Consider the following 19,827-nt stretch of genomic DNA (forward strand, 5'->3'; position numbering starts at 1 on the left):
ACTTTTGTGTGCATTGATGAATTATTTTTTTCCCCATAAAATGAGGTATTCCTATTTATTTATTGAAGACTACTTGTAAGGTAGAGAGGATTCACGAAGGATGAAATTCATCCTCTTTTCGAGAGGATAAACTGTCACCTGAATGTGACAAGTGGTAGATATCGTCTGCCGGCCTCCCGCACTGAACGATATCTTCTCTCCTTCCTTCTACAAGCCATTAAACTTTTTAACAAAAATTACAAACGATGACAATTATAAGTGAAATATACTGTTATAGTTCTGCATTTTATTGTTTTTATATATATACAGTATATCAAATATGTTTTATTGTAATGTATTTTCAATTGTTGTTCTGTAATTTTTAATGCAAGCAATGGAATTTCCAGAAATGGATGAGAATAAAGTTTGAATCTGAAACTTGATGATACATATCCCCTAAGCCTAGTTTTCATACTACAACAGTACTAACTATTGTACTGGCTAGTTTTTGTGAACAACTTTACCATAGATAGGCATACAGAACATACTAAACGAATAATTAATTTATAGAATTTTAAAGTGAAGTAGCCTACATAAGAGTCAAATTACACTTGAACACTTGGCGGATTGATATTGAGACAAGATGTCAATCAACGTGACGTAGTTGGGTAATTAATTTGCGTATCATGCGCGTCTCTGTATGGAGGAAACGCCTTCTTTTTCTTCATAGGCCAAAAAACCACCGCGATCTACAGTCAAGATGGCGGCTACAGCTAAAAAATCTGATGTAAGTATTTTTAAACATGAAATATTATATATAATTGCTATATTAACGGTTTATTTGTTTTAATGTTTTATTTAGAAATATTTGATTTTTTAACTTGTACGATTGAAAGATGAAAAGTTATACACACTTTTGCAGGGAGATCGTGTGCCGGTGTGAGATAATGATCATGTTTCTATTCCTAGCCTAGGTTTTTGCCATCCAGCCAGGCTCACATATGCACACACCCGCCCGCTGTATATTGCTGAAATTTAGGTTGGGGAGGAGGGTGGGTGTGTCACGTGTGACATATGTATGTTATAAGAATGTAATTCATCTTCTATATTATTACAAAAATTCTATAAATAATTTGGTTTCTTTGCTTTTTATGCAAATTAGTTAAGTCATAGACCCTAGATTATTTGACATTTGTTTATTTCATTCTGCATAGAGAACATAAAAGAATCTTGGCAGTTTATTGTTTTTTTTTCCTAATTATTATATTAAACACAGTTGCTGGTGGTAAAAAATAAGTTTTATTAAATGCCTATTAAATTTTATTTTTTTAAAAAGATTACACATTCAAGCAATGAGAAAAGTGACTCCTTGGTTTCTGAAATATTTTTTTCCCCAAAATTTTCCACCATTTCCCTGAGGTCACATAATTTTAATTTATATGTTGCTGGTTGATAGGTTACACTTGCTTGTGTTTTTGGAAAACCTTATAAAATATACAGTATTGCAGACTGCTTTATTAAGGTTTTAAAGGAGCATGATAGTTTTTTTTCACATTTTTTGTCTTGTAAATTCAATCATGGATATGTGGTCTGATGTTTTAACATCAATGCTTTCCAAGGGTAGTACAAATAATTATATACCATTGCACAATTCCAAGACTTTAGTCCCATTGATTAAATACCAATACACAATATTATCAAGACTTTGGTCCCATTGATCACAATCAACTGTTCTATACAAATAGATAAGGAGATTTAGTGTGTGTGAACAAAGGTTATAGGACTATACAAAAAGATAAGGGGGTTAGTGTGAACAAAGGTTATAAGACTATACAAAAAGAACAAAGGTTAGTGTGAATAAAGCCTAGGTTAGTGTGAATAAAGCCTAGGTTAGTGTGAATAAAGGTTATTGTTTCTATTGCTAGCCTTTATTCAGTAGGGATAACCTGTTGCCCTATTGGTTGCAAAGGAAATTGAATTAAAAAGAATCCTTTGCTGAATTGGTCATATCCTGTTGACTGGATTATTTAGTTACCAAAAAAAGATGCAAAATCTGTACGGTAATTGTGCTATTACTAGAAAAAGATCTGCATATCTTATGATGAAAACAGAATACGGTATACAGTACAATTGTAATACCATATACTTGACATATAGTTATCAGTGGTACACCCTACCTACCTACCTACCTACTATCAGTGATTGTATTATTACACTACCAGTACACTGCCCTTTTTTATGCCAAGTCATAATGTTTTATGTTTCCATTTGCTATGGTTTATATGGTATTTTTTATTATTTTATTAATAATTCCTATTTTGTTGATCTTTTTATATGCAGTGAAGACGTAATTTCTACCCCACAATTCCTTTAGCAATTTTACTTAATTTAGTTATTGATTTACAAATGAATAAAAACCAAATGTTTTGCTGAATTGTCTGTTATTTTGTCAATTTAAATCCAATGACCTCTGAAGTTAGTCATATGCTTCTTGGTGGAAGAAAGTATTGTATTTAGTGTCATATCAAAACCAAATGAATTAAGTCACTTAAAACAATAGGTGTATTCATATATATTTATAGAACAATGGCTTGTTTGTTGTGTATTGACCAATGCATTTCCTTTACATAACCGGTACTAACATTTATATTATCCCATAAAGATAGGATACCATTAGAACTACTGGTAGATTTAGTTTTGTTAGTGTGAGAGTAACATATATATTTGATAATGGCGGATAACACGCCTGTACTGCTGAATTATGAGGCTAATGTAAGTAATCTTGTAGGAATATATTATCAAATAAGATGTTAATTTATTCATTTTTTATAGAGCTTCTTCCACGCATTCAAGATATCTTAGATAAGCACTAAATAATTAATGAGTACTGTACACAAAGTTGAATTTATTGAGTTAATGTTAATAATATGGAATATGTTATTGATATTGATTATTCATTTTTTATACAGATTTTTCTACAAAAGCATTCAATATATCTTAGATAAGCACTACATAATTAATCTGAGTACTGTACACAAAGTTAAAGCAATTCTATTAAGTTAATGGCACAATGTTGATATGATTGCAATTTTATTTTATTAGGGGGACATGAAAGTGACAGTGGAGCCTTCTGCCAAGAAGGGGAAGAAAGGCAAGAAGAAGGCAGATATGGCTGACCTCAAGAAGGAATTGGAACTTGTACGTTTGTTAAAACCTTCTAATATATATCATTTTGTTTGACAAATCCAGTAAAGAATTTATTCACATTCTTTAGCTTATTACTAATTAAAAACTTCTATTCTATTTAATGCTTTTACAAAATAAGAATATACATTATATATTACTAATATTGCTAGTGAATACCCCTTCTAGTAAACGTTTATACTGTACACAAGATGTGTCTCTTTTTTAATGTATTCATTCTGTCAGCCAGTTCCTGCATAGATAATTGCCATGTCCTTAAAAGGATGTGAACGGTTGTCGCAACGTGATTGGATGAAGGTCAATATATCCTGTTAGTGTTATGCATAAATGATTCATATCCAAGGTTAAGAAATCGTTAAGATCAATTGCCTTAGAATATTATAATGTATCATTTATGCAATGAAACATATAATCCTTTTACATTTTCTCTTCACATCTTGATTAATTTTATCATATTTTATTTCATCTTTCTTTATTTCTATTCATCATAAACATTACATAAATAAGCAAAGTACTTTAATCCATTACAAAAATAGTCCTCATATTCATTTGACATTTTAATGAATTCTGTAATGTTTTTGTTAATTATTCTTGTAGGATGAGCATAAAATAGCAATTGACGATCTTTACAAGCGTTTGACCACAAGTCCTACTGAAGTAAGTCAATATTGTCAAATGTATATTCCTGATTTAGTTATTTAAAGTATAAAGTGTGTACTTTAAACAAGATTACATGATATTGATATGTTTATTGCTGAAGATGTTGATGATTGCAATGTGAAAGTTTAAGAGATTTTAATGTTGATACTTTTAACCATACCATGATATATTTATTGCTGAAAATGTTGATAATTTGTGTGGGAGTTTGAGATTTTGATGTTGATATCATTAATATATAATCAATGAGTAGTACATATCCATATTTGGTGATAAAACATGCATAATAGGGATTAACACCAGAAGGAGTTGCCAGCAATTTGCTACGTTACGGTACAAATCGTTTAACTCCGCCACCGAAGACTCCAGAATGGCTGAAATTTTGTCGACAACTTTTTGGTGGTTTTTCCACCCTCCTTTGGCTTGGTTCCATCCTGTGTTTCTTTGCCTTTGGCATTGCATGTAGTAAAACTGGATTTGAAGAAACTCAGAAAGATAACGTAAGTACAAACCTAAACCACTGCTATTTGCAGTTCAATGTTGTTGTTATTACTAACTTTGTTTATAATGTTGTTGACATTCAGGGATTAACAAAACAGAGAGCTAAGGAAGTTTTAGAACGTGATGGGCCCAACGCACTAACACCACCTCCAAAAACACCTGAATGGATTAAATTTTGCAAACAGTTGTTTGGTGGTTTCGCCACCTTGCTTTGGATTGGATCTATTTTGTGTTTCTTTGCTTTTGGTATTGAGTGTTCAAAGGCAGGGTTTGATGAAGCTACTAAGGATAATGTAAGTGAAACCGGTTACAAAAAACAAATTAATTGGAATCTCAAAACAAGGAATGTAATTCAGAAATTGCAAGAAACGATTTTAAACCAAAGCTGTTCATAATTGGTACAGTACTAGTATTAATTGAGCATTGGAAGTTTTGTTAGCTTTTTTCAAACAGTTTTGTTAGCTTTTTTCAAACAGTTCTGTTAGCTTTTTATAAACAGTTTTGTTAGCTTTTTTCAAACAGTTTTGTTAGCTTTTTATAAACAGTTTTGTTAGCTTTTTTCAAACAGTTTTGGTGGCTTTGTTATAAGTTTATTTGCTTCATTTTTTTGCAAATTGTTTTTGTTTTAAACTTTAATTAACATTAAAACTACATTACATTTTAACATAAACAGTTTACTTTTGTTCATTTAGGCACCAAGTATAATACCAACCTAGGTTGTTTCACAGATTTGATCAAAATACACATATGTACAATACATGACCATTTAAAACAATAGTACCAAACCTAAACATTTGAACAAAATACACATACAATACATGACCATTACAAACAACATTTTCTTAATCTCTTCTTCTTTCTTGGTTAGTTGTACCTGGGACTTGTGCTGGCATTTGTTGTGATCATCACTGGATGCTTTTCCTACTACCAAGAGGCTAAAAGTGCTGCCATCATGGAAAGTTTTGAAAAAATGGTTCCTCAGGTAAGCTTGTCAATCATTCAGTTTGTGCCCATATATGGACATGATGATGTCATATCACTACCATATTTGGACATCTCCCTACCATATTTGGGCACATTTGATATCAAAAGTGAAATATTTAAATGATAAAAGATGAGAAAGTTATATGGAAGGAAAAATGTGATGAGGACCATTGGAATTTGTTATTTCCAGATGGTATAGACTTTAGACATTTAAAAAGTGATAAGTTTAGACATTTAAAAAGTGAGCTTATTTTATTCTGTGGCTTATTATTGAACTATCTGTTGTTTAGGAAGCTTTGGTGCTTCGTAGTGGACAATGGAGTTCTATAAATGCTGACCAAGTTGTTGTAGGTGACATCGTAGAAGTGAAAGGAGGCGACAGGATTCCAGCTGACATCCGAATCATTGAAGCACGAAGTTTGAAAGTAGACAACTCTTCGCTGACTGGTGAATCTGAACCTCAATCACGTGGACCTGAATTCACCAATGATAACCCACTTGAGACCAGGAATATTGCTTTCTTCTCTACCAATGCTGTCGAAGGTAACATTTTAGTTCTCTTCTGTTTCTTCACCTTTGATCATACTTGTCAAGTATCGTACAGCATCTTATGTGTATCACATGTAGTGCCTCTAGGATACCAGGTGGTACATGTGACACACATGTGATGCTATATCATGGTATTTTTTATGATACTGGACATTAGAAATTAGATACAGTACCAAGAATTGGCTAGTTAAATAAATTGTTAAAAAAGTGTATAGATAACACTAATGTACATGTAAGAACCAATTGATTGGTAATTTTGTAGGTAATGCCAAGGGGATTGTGATCCAGTGTGGCGATAACACTGTGATGGGACGTATTGCAAACCTTGCATCTGGACTGGATGTTGGCGAGACACCAATTGCAAGAGAGATCGAACATTTCATTCACATTATCAGTGGTGTTGCAATCTTCTTGGGAGTTACTTTCTTTTTCCTGTCCTTCTTCCTTGAATACACTCTGATTGAGTCTGTTGTCTTCTTGATTGGTATCATTGTGGCCAATGTACCTGAAGGTCTGCTTGCAACTGTCACCGTAAGTATTTCATATGTTATCAGACCCCAATGGAAACTAATTATTTTTTTAGGATTGGGTTGTCCTGAATTCATCAAATAATGATGATGTTTTATCATTTGACTGTTTTTATGTATGATATGTATGATGAATGGAATCGAAATACAAACAAACAATTGACACTGTTTTTACTTCTAATCCAAGTACTTCAAATTCTTGTGTATCCTTCATGTTTACATTCTCAAACGGAGCCACTTAATTGTAATTGGACATGATCAAGTGAAATCCTAATTATTGGTAATTTTCATCCACCCTATTTCATTGATATAGGTGTGTTTGACACTGACAGCCAAGAGAATGGCCAAGAAGAACTGTCTGGTCAAGAATTTAGAAGCTGTAGAGACTCTTGGATCCACTTCAACCATTTGCTCCGACAAAACCGGAACTTTGACCCAGAATAGAATGACAGTTGCTCATTTGTGGTTTGACAATAAGATTGTTGAGGCCGACACTACTGAAGATCAGTCAGGTTAGTAACTTATTTCCAATGACATATAGAAAATTATTTTGTTTTCTTTTACCTATATTGTTTATATTCTCAACTAAAATATTAAACTAAATATCGTTTACTTATTACCAAAAAAAAATCATTGTTTACTTATACCTGTATTGTTATTTTGTATTCTGCAGTATATTGTCAAATTTATCTTGTTTTTGTTTGTTTAGGTGGAGGCAGTTCCGACAACAAAGAGTCTCTGTCGTGGCTCGAGCTGACCCGTATTGCTATGTTGTGTAATAGGTCAGAGTTCAAAGCAGGTCAAGAAGATGTACCTATACAGCAAAGGTATATTGAATTGGAGCATATTTATTCTAGCACCTCATAAATTTTATATAATATGACTTTGTTTTTAAATGCAATGTATAACATTTTGTGTATAAACTTGTTTGTAGAGAAACAACTGGAGATGCATCAGAATCAGCATTGACAAAGTATGTTGAGTTGACTCGTGGAAGTGTCACTGCATTCAGAAGCAAGAACAAAAAAATAGCAGAAATTCCATTCAACTCTACCAACAAATACCAAGTTTCTATCCATGAAGCTGAAGGTGATGAACGCTACCTACTTGTGATGAAGGGCGCCCCCGAAAGAATTCTTGATCGCTGTTCTACAATCTCGTTGAATGGAAAGGAAGAAACTCTTGGAGAAGAAATGAAGGCTGCTTTTAACAATGCTTACCTAGAGCTTGGAGGCCTTGGAGAACGTGTACTTGGTTAGTATCAAGTGTTTTTGACATGCTTTTTGTGGTGCATTATTATATGGATTTCAAGATTATTTTTCTACTTGTTAATATGTGTATACCTTCTTTTGACAGGATTTTGTCAGATGTGGTTGCCAGTTGATAAGTTCCCTCGTGGTTTTGAGTTTGATGTTGACAATGATGTTAACTTTCCTTTGGAAAATCTGTGCTTTGTTGGACTCATGTCCATGATTGATCCACCAAGAGCTGCTGTACCAGACGCTGTAGGCAAATGCAGAAGTGCTGGAATTAAGGTATATATATAAATATATATAAACAAATCAGGCAAAGAACATTAATATATAAAGGTCATAGGTCAATGTTAATTATGTTGACTAGTTGTCGGACTATAGTCAGATTATCTTTAAATTAATAATATTTTTGTTTTAGGTTATCATGGTAACTGGAGATCATCCAATCACAGCTAAAGCTATTGCTAAAGGTGTTGGTATTATCTCAGAAGGAAATGAGACCGTTGAAGACATTGCTCAGCGTACAGGTGTACCAGTTGCTGAAGTCAACCCTCGGTAAGCACAACAATTATGCCTTTAACTACCAATATATTTACCTTTTGAATGTGTCATATCACTACTATATTGTGTATTGGGCACATCACACTTTTTTTGACGTGTAAATACCAATTACAGGATAAAATATATAATAGAACATTAAGAATTGTATTATGATTTTTATTTAAGCCAAGTTGTACAATAACTATTGATTGTTCTTTATATGGAATATTATGTTGTGCATCCTCTTTGAACACTATTTCAGTGAAGCCAAAGCCTGTGTTGTACACGGATCTGAATTGAAAGACATCACTAATGAAGACCTAGATGACATTCTTAGCAACCACACAGAGATTGTGTTTGCACGTACATCACCTCAACAGAAGTTGATTATTGTTGAAGGTTGTCAGAGAGCCAAGCAGATTGTTGCCGTCACAGGAGATGGTGTCAATGACTCTCCTGCTCTGAAGAAAGCTGATATTGGTGAGGTTTATCACAGTTTTTTTGTCAAACAAGCTTTACACTTTAAGCAATGTGTTACTCAGAATTATTATTCCACTTGTATAGTTTGATTATTCAATTCAGGTTTATTAAAATTATTATTATTTATTAAAAGCTCATTAAAATATAATGATTAAACTGTTTATTTTAGGTGTTGCTATGGGTATTGCCGGAAGTGATGTGAGTAAGCAAGCAGCTGACATGATCCTTTTAGATGACAACTTTGCATCCATCGTAACAGGTGTTGAAGAAGGCCGTCTTATTTTTGATAACCTTAAGAAATCCATTGCTTACACCCTAACAAGTAACATCCCAGAAATCTCACCTTTCCTTATATTCATTTTGGTGTCCATTCCACTCCCTCTTGGTACTGTTACCATCCTATGTATTGATTTGGGTACTGATCTCTGGCCTGCTATCTCCCTTGCCTATGAGGAAGCAGAAAGTGATATTATGAAACGTCAACCGCGTGATTCCGAGAAAGATAAATTGGTGAACGAGCGTCTTATTAGTGTGTCGTACGGACAGATTGGAATGATCCAAGCGTCAGCAGGGTTCTTCACTTATTTTGTAATCATGGCTGAGAATGGATTCCTTCCCAATCGTCTGGTTGGATTGAGAAGTCAGTGGGATGATGTCACTAACCATCATGTCCAAGATTCGTATGGCTCTGAATGGGTAAGTTCTATTTACAGTATTAGTAGTGCATTCTGAACTCTATTTCCTACTCAATAATAAAAGATATCACTAAATAAAGGTATTTATAATATGCTTGTTTTTTTTTTAGTCTTATCAACAGCGTAAGGTTCTTGAATACACATGTCATACTGCCTTCTTTGTGAGCATTGTAATTGTACAATGGGCTGATGTAATCATTTGCAAGACTCGACGTAACTCTGTCGTTGATCAAGGAATGCAGTAAGTTTTTAATTATTACACAACTGTAAATGTACTGTCATTGAGTGTACCGTACCAGATACTGTAATTATCTGTTTTATGTAAATGATCACATTAACATACAGGTGAAATTATTGTTATCTATCATGCACTATTATCTATGTTGTAATAAACAATACGTCTTAAAATTCAATATGCTTAAAAGTTTAAACACTTTATATTTTATTTTTTCAGCAACTGGGTATTGAACACTGGTCTTATCTTCGAAACCTGCCTGGCAGCTTTCTTGTCTTACTGTCCAGGTCTTGAGAATGGTCTTCGTATGTATCCCATCAGAATCAACTGGTGGTTTACTGCCTTCCCATTCAGTCTCCTCATCTTTGTTTACGATGAGTGCAGACGTTACATCATTAGATCCAGACCAGGTGGATGGGTTGAAAAGGAGACTTACTATTAGTAGTCCAAACATATTGTTATACAGTATTCATGTAGTTTAAATAGATTACATAACTAAAATGTTTACATATTCATCATCACACACTTGCCATAGAATTGTCCAACATAATATTGTTCACATAATATAACATCTTCATTGATCAACAGAGCATCATTTGAATAAGCCTACCCATATAAAATGACTTGGTAACTGTAATCTCAACTGTGTATCTTCAACATCCCTCCACCATACATAAAGTAATCCCTATAAATTGTACTTACAGTAGTATTAAACTACAGTACCTTTAAATGTTGTAAAAACATTGCTATCTGTTACCCTTAAATATCCCAAATTGAACGTACTAAATAATTCCATCTATTCCCAAGTATTGAAAAAAATAATACATACTGTACTAAAAAATGTATTAAATAATTTCAAAAAATTGCCCTTTAGATGTTAAACAAATCGTATACTCATATACCCATATTTATGTCAAACAAATTTTACAAACCAAACAATTTCAACATATTGCACTTTAGATGTTAAAAAAGTTTATACTGTATTAAAAAATGTCCCTTTCATGTCAAACATACTAAACATAACATTGTTGATTCCTATAGTTCTATACTATTATCACTGTTTCATTTTGCTGTTCTTGTGCTTTTCAATTTGTGCAGCTAAGTTGATTATTGTGTTCAATAAAAATAACCACACCAACATTGTGTCCTATGTTCTTTTATTCTAATACGTATGTGGTAATATTAATTATAAACAAAACCAACTGACAACAGATATATGAAACATACAGTGAATACTGATACTGAAAACCAGCAGTGTTTCAGAGGAGGAGATCACTGATACAGTAGGTACTCTGCGATTGTAGAAGATGATGATCTGGTATTATACTGTTGATCGAAGTAGCGTGTGATATGGTGGTATTAATTTGAAGAGTGAGGCAATATCTATGCTTATCTGGTAAAGATAAATACAGAGATCCACCACTCGCTTGTATGCCAATTATGCAGGGCAGGAGACCGCTTCATTTCCTTAAAAACAAGTAGGAGATATAACACTATTGACAACCATGTAGAGGGCACTTTGTTAGTTCTCAAAGATGTTCAGGCGGCGTGCGCGCGTCATAACATGGCACTTTGCCGTTGTTCTGAACCTAGTTTTCATTTAATCATTTGGCGGATTAGTTGCAGCGCGCCAGCCGCTTTAAAGTATTAAAGTACAGTCGTCTTCAGTATTTCATTTCGCCGGTGAGATTGTCGCTACAAAATCGTGAGTTTATTTGTTAAATTTAGCAGGTCGTCATACCGTAACTTATTTAAAATTTACGACCTGAGTACTTTTATTATTGTATATTGTTATTTGCATATGATATTTTATGATAATTTGCTTCTGAAGGTGTTTAAATTGCATTTTAAGGCTAGGCCTACTAGCTACTCCTCCTCTGCAGAACAGAGAGCAGCAGGCGCGCTGACGACGGACGTGATTGAGTGAGGCGTAGATAGAGAGGAGGCAATTGCTAGCCTGGACCTAGGAACCTTAGCCTAGCAGCCAGTAGTAGAAGTAGTAGTGCGGGTCCTCCTAAAATATCAATTATTTATAATCAATGCCCACCAGAATAAAGTGTAAAAAACAATTATACAAAATCAAAAATGGGATATCCATCCTTTTTAGAGGGATTTTGTCTTCTTATATTAATTATTAATATTATTAATAATTATCTTTTTGTTAATAGGAATTAAAATGCAATCTTCAATAAGGCAAATATTGCCTGTAATGAGGCTGTCTGTGAGCATGTGTAGAACTATTACATCCACATCAGCAGTGTTAAATAAAGAAGCCAACCTAGATCCTATTCAGAAATTGTACCTGGATAAAGTCAGGGCATATGCCAGTAAAAGCAAGTGAGTACTGTATGGTCATTTACTGTAAAAAATTACATACAATATCTTATTGAAGTTATTAATTTAACTGCACTGCATAGTAAACTATACTGTATTTACCATCTGTTATACTACAAGCAAGTACAAAAAGTATGATATACAGTACTATGAACAAGTTAAATGTAATGTACATATTTTGTCTTTTTTACCTAAACCTTTGGAAACCATTGCATTTGATCTAATGATTTTTTTTAATTGATTTAACATTTTTTTTAAAAAAGTGAGTAACACTTCTTCACAATATCAATCATTCATTTAAAATTGTATGTTTCAGATCAAGTGGTGGCATGATTGACCCTAATCCACAAATACTGAAGGAGATTGAGCAAGAAACCTCCAAATTAAATAGGATGTATGGCGGCGGAGACATGACACAGTTCCCAGATTTTAATTTTAAAGGTTTGTGGTGTTGTCCATATTTCGTCTACTTTCAGCAGGTTACCAACAGTATTAATTTTCATTCATTTCTGACTCAAAATATAAAAAAAAAAGTAACAGTAACACAAGTACTGTGCACAATATACTTATATCCAATATATAACAGTATCATTTCACACGTATCAAAGGATTACACTTTTTAATGAGTGTCTTTATTTCGTTGATACATCAAATTAAATATTTTGTTCATTTATTCACAGAAGTAAATTTTGAAGAAAAGTGATTTGTTGTTTAAAGTTAATTTGATGCAAGTTGATTGATGTGTTCAGGATTTACCAGAATAAATTGCTAGAATCAGTTTCCCTACAATGACCTATATTACGATGAGAAGTAGTCGGGTTACGATTTATTTGAAGGACTACATTTTGATGAAGTTTTTAAAATAATAACCAGGATGCATTAAGTCACAACTTAATTACAATTTCCGATAAGTCCAATCTTAATCCAGAAAGGCCATAAAACTGTTTATAAATTAATAGCATATAAAATAAAGTATAAAGAAGTTTATGTTGTATTGTTTCAATGCTGTCAAATCACATTCATAATACTTTCTTCTTACATCATCTCATGGGTACAATGTTACATCTGTGGATAAACAAATTACATATTAAAAAAGATATTTATACAGAGAGTTTGCTAGAGAGTAATGTAAGGTGCCGCAAACTCACCCTAACAGCCCTCTTCCACTCCATTTCTTAGGGGTGAGTGATAGAACAGTCTTCTTGGAATTTCTTAAAACTACAACTCTGATTGGTTTCTGGAGAGAAAAATATATGGTAATACTAAGTACTGTACATTTAATTAAAAAACAAACAGTTCTGAGATAGTACTATTCTACATGGAATATCACGGTCGGTACCTACCCCTTGGCTATTCTGCACAATACTTGCAATCGCTTGAATGTTTTTAAAATTATTCTTGTGTACTGATCCAAAACTGACCACTTCATCACCAACCTTGAAGTCCTAAAAGAGATTACACCACTGCTACTCTATAGTAATCTTTAAAAAACACATTATAACAGATATCCATGAATTACTACTAATGCTTGGTTCCCACACAGACATAACGCAACGTAAGCAAGTTGACCAATCACAAGCTTTGGATTATTCAATCTTTCACTTGTGATTGGTCAACACGCTTGCGTTTTGTCTCCAGTGGGAACCAAGCTTAAACACAAAACCTGACAAACCCCTTGTTCTGCTGGTGATCCAGCAGAAACCAGGTCAATTTTGGCGAATGGGACGAGTGTAGTTTCTGCCATCTTGATAGGTTCTATTGTTTTCGCAGGCTGGTCTCGTTGGACACTGTGTAAAGCGTGTAAAGCATTCTCTATGTCTTTCATCTTTGCCTTGTGGTCATTCTGAAGACCTTCAACAGAACAAACATTAATTCAATTTATCAATTATTAATATATATTATTATTAACCAATATTACATTTCATACAACACAAGTATTAAATAATGAATTTCAAATATGGACTGAGTGAGTGGCTGTTGAGAGACAGACAGATTATCTTTTCCAGTAGCTTTGGTAAATGTAATTTAACTTTATTTAATATTAGGCTATTTATTAAATAAAACGTACATATAATTGTTTGACGTGCTGTTCTCACTGTGTAAACATCAATGTCGTTTCTTGGATACCCTTCTTCATCAACTAGTGGACTTTTCATCCCAACATCTTTTTGCTGTAATTGTTTAATTTAAAATAGTTATTTTTAATACAAAAAATTAATATTATAAATTAATTTTAAAGTACAGTAACAGAATATATAAATGCCTCCCTCCATCAGCATGTAGTACATAAAACATATTAATGAGATGAGTATTAAACTATAAGTATAAATTTAATTATTGTTACTGTTATTACTAGGCTAGCTAGTATTTAATATGTCACTACCCAGCGAGTGTGACATTTTACTAGGATTCTATGCAAGATACATTCAACAGCTCCGTCACATTCACACTAGACCTAGGCCTATCTACCATCTATACTGACTAGCTATATAGAGCCTAAAAGGCCTACCTCTAGTCTCTAGCCTAAACTGACTCATCATCTTTTTTTCTTAGGCCTAGCCCTATTAATAGGCATATTTATAGCAGTATTAATAACTACCCGATTACTAACCGATTTTAAAACTTCGCTAAATTCTTTAATTTCTTTTTCAATTTCTTCTTTTTCAACAATCAGTGTTTGAACATCATTTCTTAATTTCTCCATGGAGGCTGCCATTTTTGTTTTGATTTTGAACTTGAGAGGGCGATGTTCATGTGACGTAATTCGTCTTTATTTTGGTTGAGAGAGAAAATTATGATGTACGTGCATACACAACACAAGGTTTAAAAGAAGATTATATTAGCAGGTAATTTGCATAAATATGTTGCATTGAGAAGTAAAATAGTTGCACTTGTTAATTATGTGTCTATTCTTTCCTAGTTTAAGGTATAAAACCTCTAAAAACAACATTATAATTGGTTATACGTCATGAATGAAGTGAGTGAGTGACAACAAAACTGTCTGTGCTGTCTAAACAACACAGTGAATGATTGCCTGATGTCCTGATTGAACTTTAGCTTTTAAGTATACAGCTGACATAATTAATGATTTACTAGTTGTGCCATTTTATCTTTACCTAAGAAGAGCATGTTTTATGAAACAGAATAAAGTTGAAATGGAACATTTAGGCTTAGTAATATTGCGTATTAAGTACACACAATACAACAACAATGATCCAATGTAATATGACATTTAAATAACGCCTACTACACATTAGGTAAATGCAATTAACTTTTACTGCTACTGTTTTTTCCCCAGTGTTTGGTGTTTATTTTTACACAATATCATTTCATTTCCAGTGTGTTCCATACCCATGATCTAGTGGAAGTTGATGCTAAGTTCTTGATCTCCCATTCATTCAATTCAACCTGACCTTCCTCATTGATAGATAGATCTGACAATATAAATGACTATGAGTAGATTAATTCAGACAATTGCCAGAGTACAAATTATGTAGGAATGTGAAGGAGTTAGAAATGTGCTTGTTATTCAAAGAAGGGTAATACAATCTTGCTTTTTGCTCCACAGATTTTGAACTTTGACATAGAAATACAATAAGTTTCTGTAACAGATTCCAAATGAAGAATTTCTAAAAAATTAGCAAGTCGCCATGGCAACACCGAACTGTGGTGACAAAATAGAACCAGAGTCATGTGATCATCAACAGAGTTCAAACCATCACAACGAATCATGTGACACAAGTAATGAAGTTAACAAAACCAAAGAAAATGGATCGCAACAAAGTTCATCTGGAAACGATTCTGAAAGAAAAGATGAACCTTCACAGGCCGAGGGCGATGCTGGAAAGGACAAAGAATTATCAAACGAAATTGACGAAGCAATTGACAATTTAGAATCAAAATTAATGGCTGATTTGGAAGAAGATGACAGAAAAGAAGAGAGCAGTGCTAATAATAATAAAACAAAAAGAAATCAAAGAAGCTATCGAAACCGCCATGTAAACAATGATGAAGAAAGAGAGGGTATCGCATCAGACAGTGATAGTGTTGATGAATTAGACAATTTGGTAGATCAAAGTGAAACTTCTACAGATGAAGAAATTGAACCAAGAGAAGATGAAAATGATGAAATGAGTGACTTTGAAGATGAACAAAAAAATAAACCTGAACCTCCTCTCATTTGGAGAGCACTTCCAGATCTTTTTAAACGTGAAAGAGGTTTGATTCGGAATCCGATCCACTTTTGTCACAGAACTATTGGAAATGTATCGATGGTAAAACGGTTTAAAAAGTATGCCGAGTTAAAGAGTCATGAAGGTTGTGTCAACACTTTGCATTTCAATCCATCAGGGAACTTACTTGCCAGTGGAAGCGATGACCTCAAGATCATTCTCTGGGATTGGGCTCGACAACAGAAAATTCTACAGTACAATAGTGGACATCGTGCCAATGTTTTTCAGGTATTTTCCTACAATAAAGTTCTAAATGTATCTATATTGCTTATTTGTAATGCAATGTATTGTAGTTGAAAAAACATCCACCCAAAAAACCAGAACTCTCTGAAAAGATTATTTTTGGTTATTAAATGAGATAATTTTGATAATCCTGTAGTGACCATCATAAAGTCTTCAACATTTATTTTTGTTACAGGCCAAGTTCATGCCATTCAGCAGAAACTCAACAATTGTGAGTTGTGCAAGAGATGGACAGGTCAGTTCTTTGGTCATTCAGATGTTATCTGAGATAGTGATATGATAACTTTGTTTGTGGTATATCATAACTTATAAATACCAAGAATACAAATTCATCATTCAACTACAAGTATCTTAACTTTGCTGCTGCAGTTAGGATACTACTAGTAGTGGTGTGCCGAGTTCATATTTTCTGATAAGAATTTTAATATTTTATATTATTTTAAAAGGTGAGGGTTGCTGAAATATCAAGTGTTGGCAACAACATAATACCACGAAAGCTTGCTTGGCACAAAGGATCTGCTCACAAGGTAACAGTATTTAGATGTTTTGATGCCTGTTGTGTAGTTGACAAGAATCATATTATTATATTATATCATATATAATTTGAATTTGAATCATCAAAATTCACATTTTATTTTAGCTTGCTCTTGAGCCGGCATCACCTGTAATATTTTTATCATGCGGTGAAGATGGTCAAGTTTTTAGCATCGATCTTCGACAAGAAAAACCAAACAAGTATGATATAAATCATTGTTTATTAGGAAATTTCAATATATCCGACCTAAATCTATTTCTGCTTTTATTGATACTACATTGTTACTCTAATTCTGGGCTGCAAATAGCGTACTATGTTTTGGTTATAGATGCAATTCAGTCTCATAGTGTACTCAAGTTCTGAGCTAATTCTTTCTTACTTTTAGATTGGTGTTAGTGAAGGAAAAAGAAAGGAAATTGGCATTGTATACTATATTCATTAAACCCACTGACGTCAATGAATTTGCAGTTGGAGGCCGGGATCATTTTGTTAGGTAAGTAGTCTAGTAATCATTTTGATATACCTCATACCTTTTCTTTGTTTATCATTGGCTATGGAGGCCAAAATCAGGGTAGTTGGGTAGGAAAGTAGAGAAGCATGTACAGTTTAATTTCAAATCATCTTTATTATTTCCTCAGAATATATGATAGAAGGAAAGTTAGTGAAAACAATTGTGAAGTTGTGAAAAAGTTTTGCCCTCAACATTTGGTAGGAGAAGAGGTGAAGGCCAATATTACTTGTCTGGTCTACTCACATAATGGAACAGGTAATGTTGGTGCTTGCTTGGTTGTACAGTATTGCATTAGTATTACAACCTGTTAATTGGCTGAATTAATCAATCTAATTGTAATATCTATTGTTACAGAATTATTAGCAAGTTACAATGATGATGATATTTACCTGTTTAACACTAGTCATAGTGATGAAGCTCCACACATTCACAGATATGTTGGCCATAGAAACAATGCTACAGGTTAGTTTATGGTGTATGTAACTTTTTAATGAAGTGTCCAAATGGTAAAAATAAATAATTTACAGTACAGTCCTTTATTGAAAACTGTTGACTAGAAATGGATGAACATATTTTTCTTCTCACTTGCAGTGAAAGGCGTTAATTTCTACGGACCCAACAGTGAATATGTTGTGAGTGGAAGTGATTGTGGAAATATTTTTCTGTGGCATAAGGAAACAGAAAGGATAGTGCAATTTATGGAAGGAGATAGAGGGGGTGTTGTAAACTGTTTAGAACCGCACCCTACTAACGCCGTGCTTGCTACCAGTGGTCTTGATCATGATATTAAGATCTGGATGCCTCTTGCTGAGCAACCAACTAAACTTGAAAGACTCAAAAGGGTAATGTTTGTTCACTATAGCATGTCTTTTTACATGAATGTAATGCAGAAGTTAACACTATCAAACTTTATGTGACAAAAAAAATGTGTTGTGCCCATATATGGACATGATGATGTCATATCACTACCATATTTGGGCACATCACACTTTTTTTCGTCAAAAATACTAAAAGACATAACAGTGGTATCCTGGCATCAATGTATCACCCCAATATTAATAAACTTCAGAGATTTAAAATAAATGTTACTATTCGTTATTAGACTATGTATAGTAACCACCGAGAACGAGATGAAGAGCGTCGGCGTGAGCCAGATGGTATTGATAGTACAATGCTGATGTTACTGATGCAGCACCTTCAGAGGAGAGCGAGGAGACAGGTAAGTGTGAAAGGTTAACTGTGATATCTCAAAGCAAATCGATGAAGAAGAGATGAACATTTATCTTGCTTTCTATTCTACACTAGATAGCATGCAGAGTTGCTTGCTACAGATTGTCCAAAATATGTACATTGTGAGCAGCTTATACCCATGTTTTCCCAGATTAAATTATTGTTTTTTTTACAGGCAAGAGAAGCTGGTGGTGAAATTAATGATGACAGTGATGACTCTTCTACATCTGAATCTGATGACAGCGATACAAGTGGAGAGTTTCCATCTGGTGGGGGTGTTCAGTGCCCAGCATCTTAAGAGATAGTGGTCTGATGACAGCGATACAAGTGGAGAGTTTCCATCTGGTGGGGGTGTTCAGTGCCCAGCATCTTAAGAGATAGTGGTCTGATGACAGCGATACAACTGTTGAGTTTCCATCTGGTGTGGGTGTTCAATGCCCAGCATCTTAAGAGATAGTGGGAAAGGATAACAATAATAACTATTTGGATTATTTAATACTGTGTGATACTGCAGTAGTACTCTATAATATTCGTAATAACATTCAAGACAAAAAAACCCCAAAATTATTGATTTCTTACAAGTACTGTACTTGTAAGTATACCTTGTAATCAATTGAAAGATATTTCTGTACAGTAAAATTAATATAGTTTTTGATCTAACATTGAAATTTGAGGTGAAAAGTTCATCTTTATACAGTAGATACGTTTTTGTAGATTGCTGTAATTTTCCAGAAGGTATTTTTTTATTTCAAGTTAGTTTACTGCCGAAGAGTCATAACCATGTTTTAAACAGAATACTTTTTATCAAGAGAATAATATGATTTGAATTCTTCTGTCTTAAGTACTATTATGTCTCTATGCTATAATTTAAAGTAAAAATGCTTGAAATTTGAATAAATATAGAATAAGTATTTATTTGTGCACACACCATTGTTGATATAATATATGATAATTTAGGTTTTTCTCAAAGTAAGCGGCATAGTGCTACTTATCTTTCATCTTCCATACTCTACTATCTACTATCATGATTTTTGACGAATTTGTATTTGTTTTAAAAACATTTCTTGAAATAAACCACACATTTTTTCCAGAAGCCAGGTTTACATACATTAAATCAAATTTCAAAAGTATTTTTTAT

The 19,827-nt window shown here is 33.3% G+C and overlaps 5 protein-coding genes across 8 annotated transcripts in view; 4 read left to right on the forward strand and 1 right to left on the reverse strand.

The window, feature by feature from the left end:
- Nucleotides 1-713: 713 nt before the first annotated feature.
- Nucleotides 714-10,742, forward strand: LOC144849774 (sodium/potassium-transporting ATPase subunit alpha-3-like). Of its 3 annotated transcripts, none has more exons than XM_078706814.1 (16): nucleotides 714-766; nucleotides 3,082-3,177; nucleotides 3,781-3,840; nucleotides 4,425-4,634; nucleotides 5,210-5,323; nucleotides 5,616-5,868; nucleotides 6,137-6,405; nucleotides 6,715-6,913; nucleotides 7,111-7,228; nucleotides 7,336-7,655; nucleotides 7,758-7,936; nucleotides 8,073-8,209; nucleotides 8,457-8,674; nucleotides 8,844-9,370; nucleotides 9,480-9,610; nucleotides 9,824-10,742. In XM_078706814.1, the coding sequence occupies exons 1-16, from the start codon at nucleotides 740-742 to the stop codon at nucleotides 10,044-10,046; spliced, it is 3,081 nt and encodes a 1,026-aa protein (XP_078562940.1). In that variant the 5' UTR covers nucleotides 714-739; the 3' UTR covers nucleotides 10,047-10,742. The 3 variants fall into 3 exon arrangements, with proteins under 3 accessions (XP_078562940.1, XP_078562939.1, XP_078562938.1); XM_078706813.1 differs by lacking the exons at nucleotides 714-766; nucleotides 4,425-4,634 and adding exons at nucleotides 2,695-2,751; nucleotides 4,131-4,340; XM_078706812.1 differs by lacking the exon at nucleotides 714-766 and adding an exon at nucleotides 2,695-2,751.
- A 438-nt stretch (nucleotides 10,743-11,180) lies between these two features.
- Nucleotides 11,181-19,827, forward strand: part of LOC144849787 (protein Flattop homolog) — a 35,036-nt gene continuing 26,389 nt past the window's right edge. Inside the window, exon 1 of the mRNA XM_078706841.1 lies at nucleotides 11,181-11,190. The gene's annotated coding sequence lies outside the window, so the exon portion shown is untranslated. The remainder of the gene's footprint in view (nucleotides 11,191-19,827) is intronic.
- Nucleotides 11,197-12,925, forward strand: LOC144849789 (ATP synthase peripheral stalk subunit F6, mitochondrial-like). 2 transcript variants are annotated; one of them, XM_078706845.1, is made up of 4 exons: nucleotides 11,197-11,309; nucleotides 11,773-11,941; nucleotides 12,255-12,379; nucleotides 12,619-12,925. In XM_078706845.1, the coding sequence occupies exons 2-4, from the start codon at nucleotides 11,781-11,783 to the stop codon at nucleotides 12,639-12,641; spliced, it is 309 nt and encodes a 102-aa protein (XP_078562971.1). In that variant the 5' UTR covers nucleotides 11,197-11,309; nucleotides 11,773-11,780; the 3' UTR covers nucleotides 12,642-12,925. The 2 variants fall into 2 exon arrangements, with proteins under 2 accessions (XP_078562971.1, XP_078562970.1); XM_078706844.1 differs by having other exon boundaries at nucleotides 11,257-11,346.
- On the reverse strand, nucleotides 12,656-14,655 carry LOC144849785 (26S proteasome non-ATPase regulatory subunit 9-like). The gene is made up of 6 exons (XM_078706839.1): nucleotides 14,550-14,655; nucleotides 14,007-14,109; nucleotides 13,611-13,789; nucleotides 13,282-13,383; nucleotides 13,087-13,175; nucleotides 12,656-13,003 (listed from the first exon to the last, which is right to left on the reverse strand). The coding sequence occupies exons 1-6, from the start codon at nucleotides 14,652-14,654 to the stop codon at nucleotides 12,979-12,981; spliced, it is 603 nt and encodes a 200-aa protein (XP_078562965.1). The 5' UTR covers nucleotide 14,655; the 3' UTR covers nucleotides 12,656-12,978.
- LOC144849779 (DDB1- and CUL4-associated factor 8-like) lies at nucleotides 14,662-19,793 on the forward strand. The gene is made up of 11 exons (XM_078706826.1): nucleotides 14,662-14,784; nucleotides 15,507-16,398; nucleotides 16,589-16,648; nucleotides 16,860-16,940; nucleotides 17,054-17,148; nucleotides 17,334-17,441; nucleotides 17,587-17,714; nucleotides 17,814-17,921; nucleotides 18,051-18,301; nucleotides 18,562-18,678; nucleotides 18,865-19,793. Exons 2-11 carry the CDS (start codon nucleotides 15,589-15,591, stop codon nucleotides 18,985-18,987), a joined length of 1,881 nt encoding a protein of 626 aa, XP_078562952.1. The 5' UTR covers nucleotides 14,662-14,784; nucleotides 15,507-15,588; the 3' UTR covers nucleotides 18,988-19,793.

This window comes from Antedon bifida, chromosome 8 (assembly GCF_963402885.1).
Source record: "Antedon bifida chromosome 8, ecAntBifi1.1, whole genome shotgun sequence".
NCBI lineage: Eukaryota > Metazoa > Echinodermata > Crinoidea > Comatulida > Antedonidae > Antedon > Antedon bifida.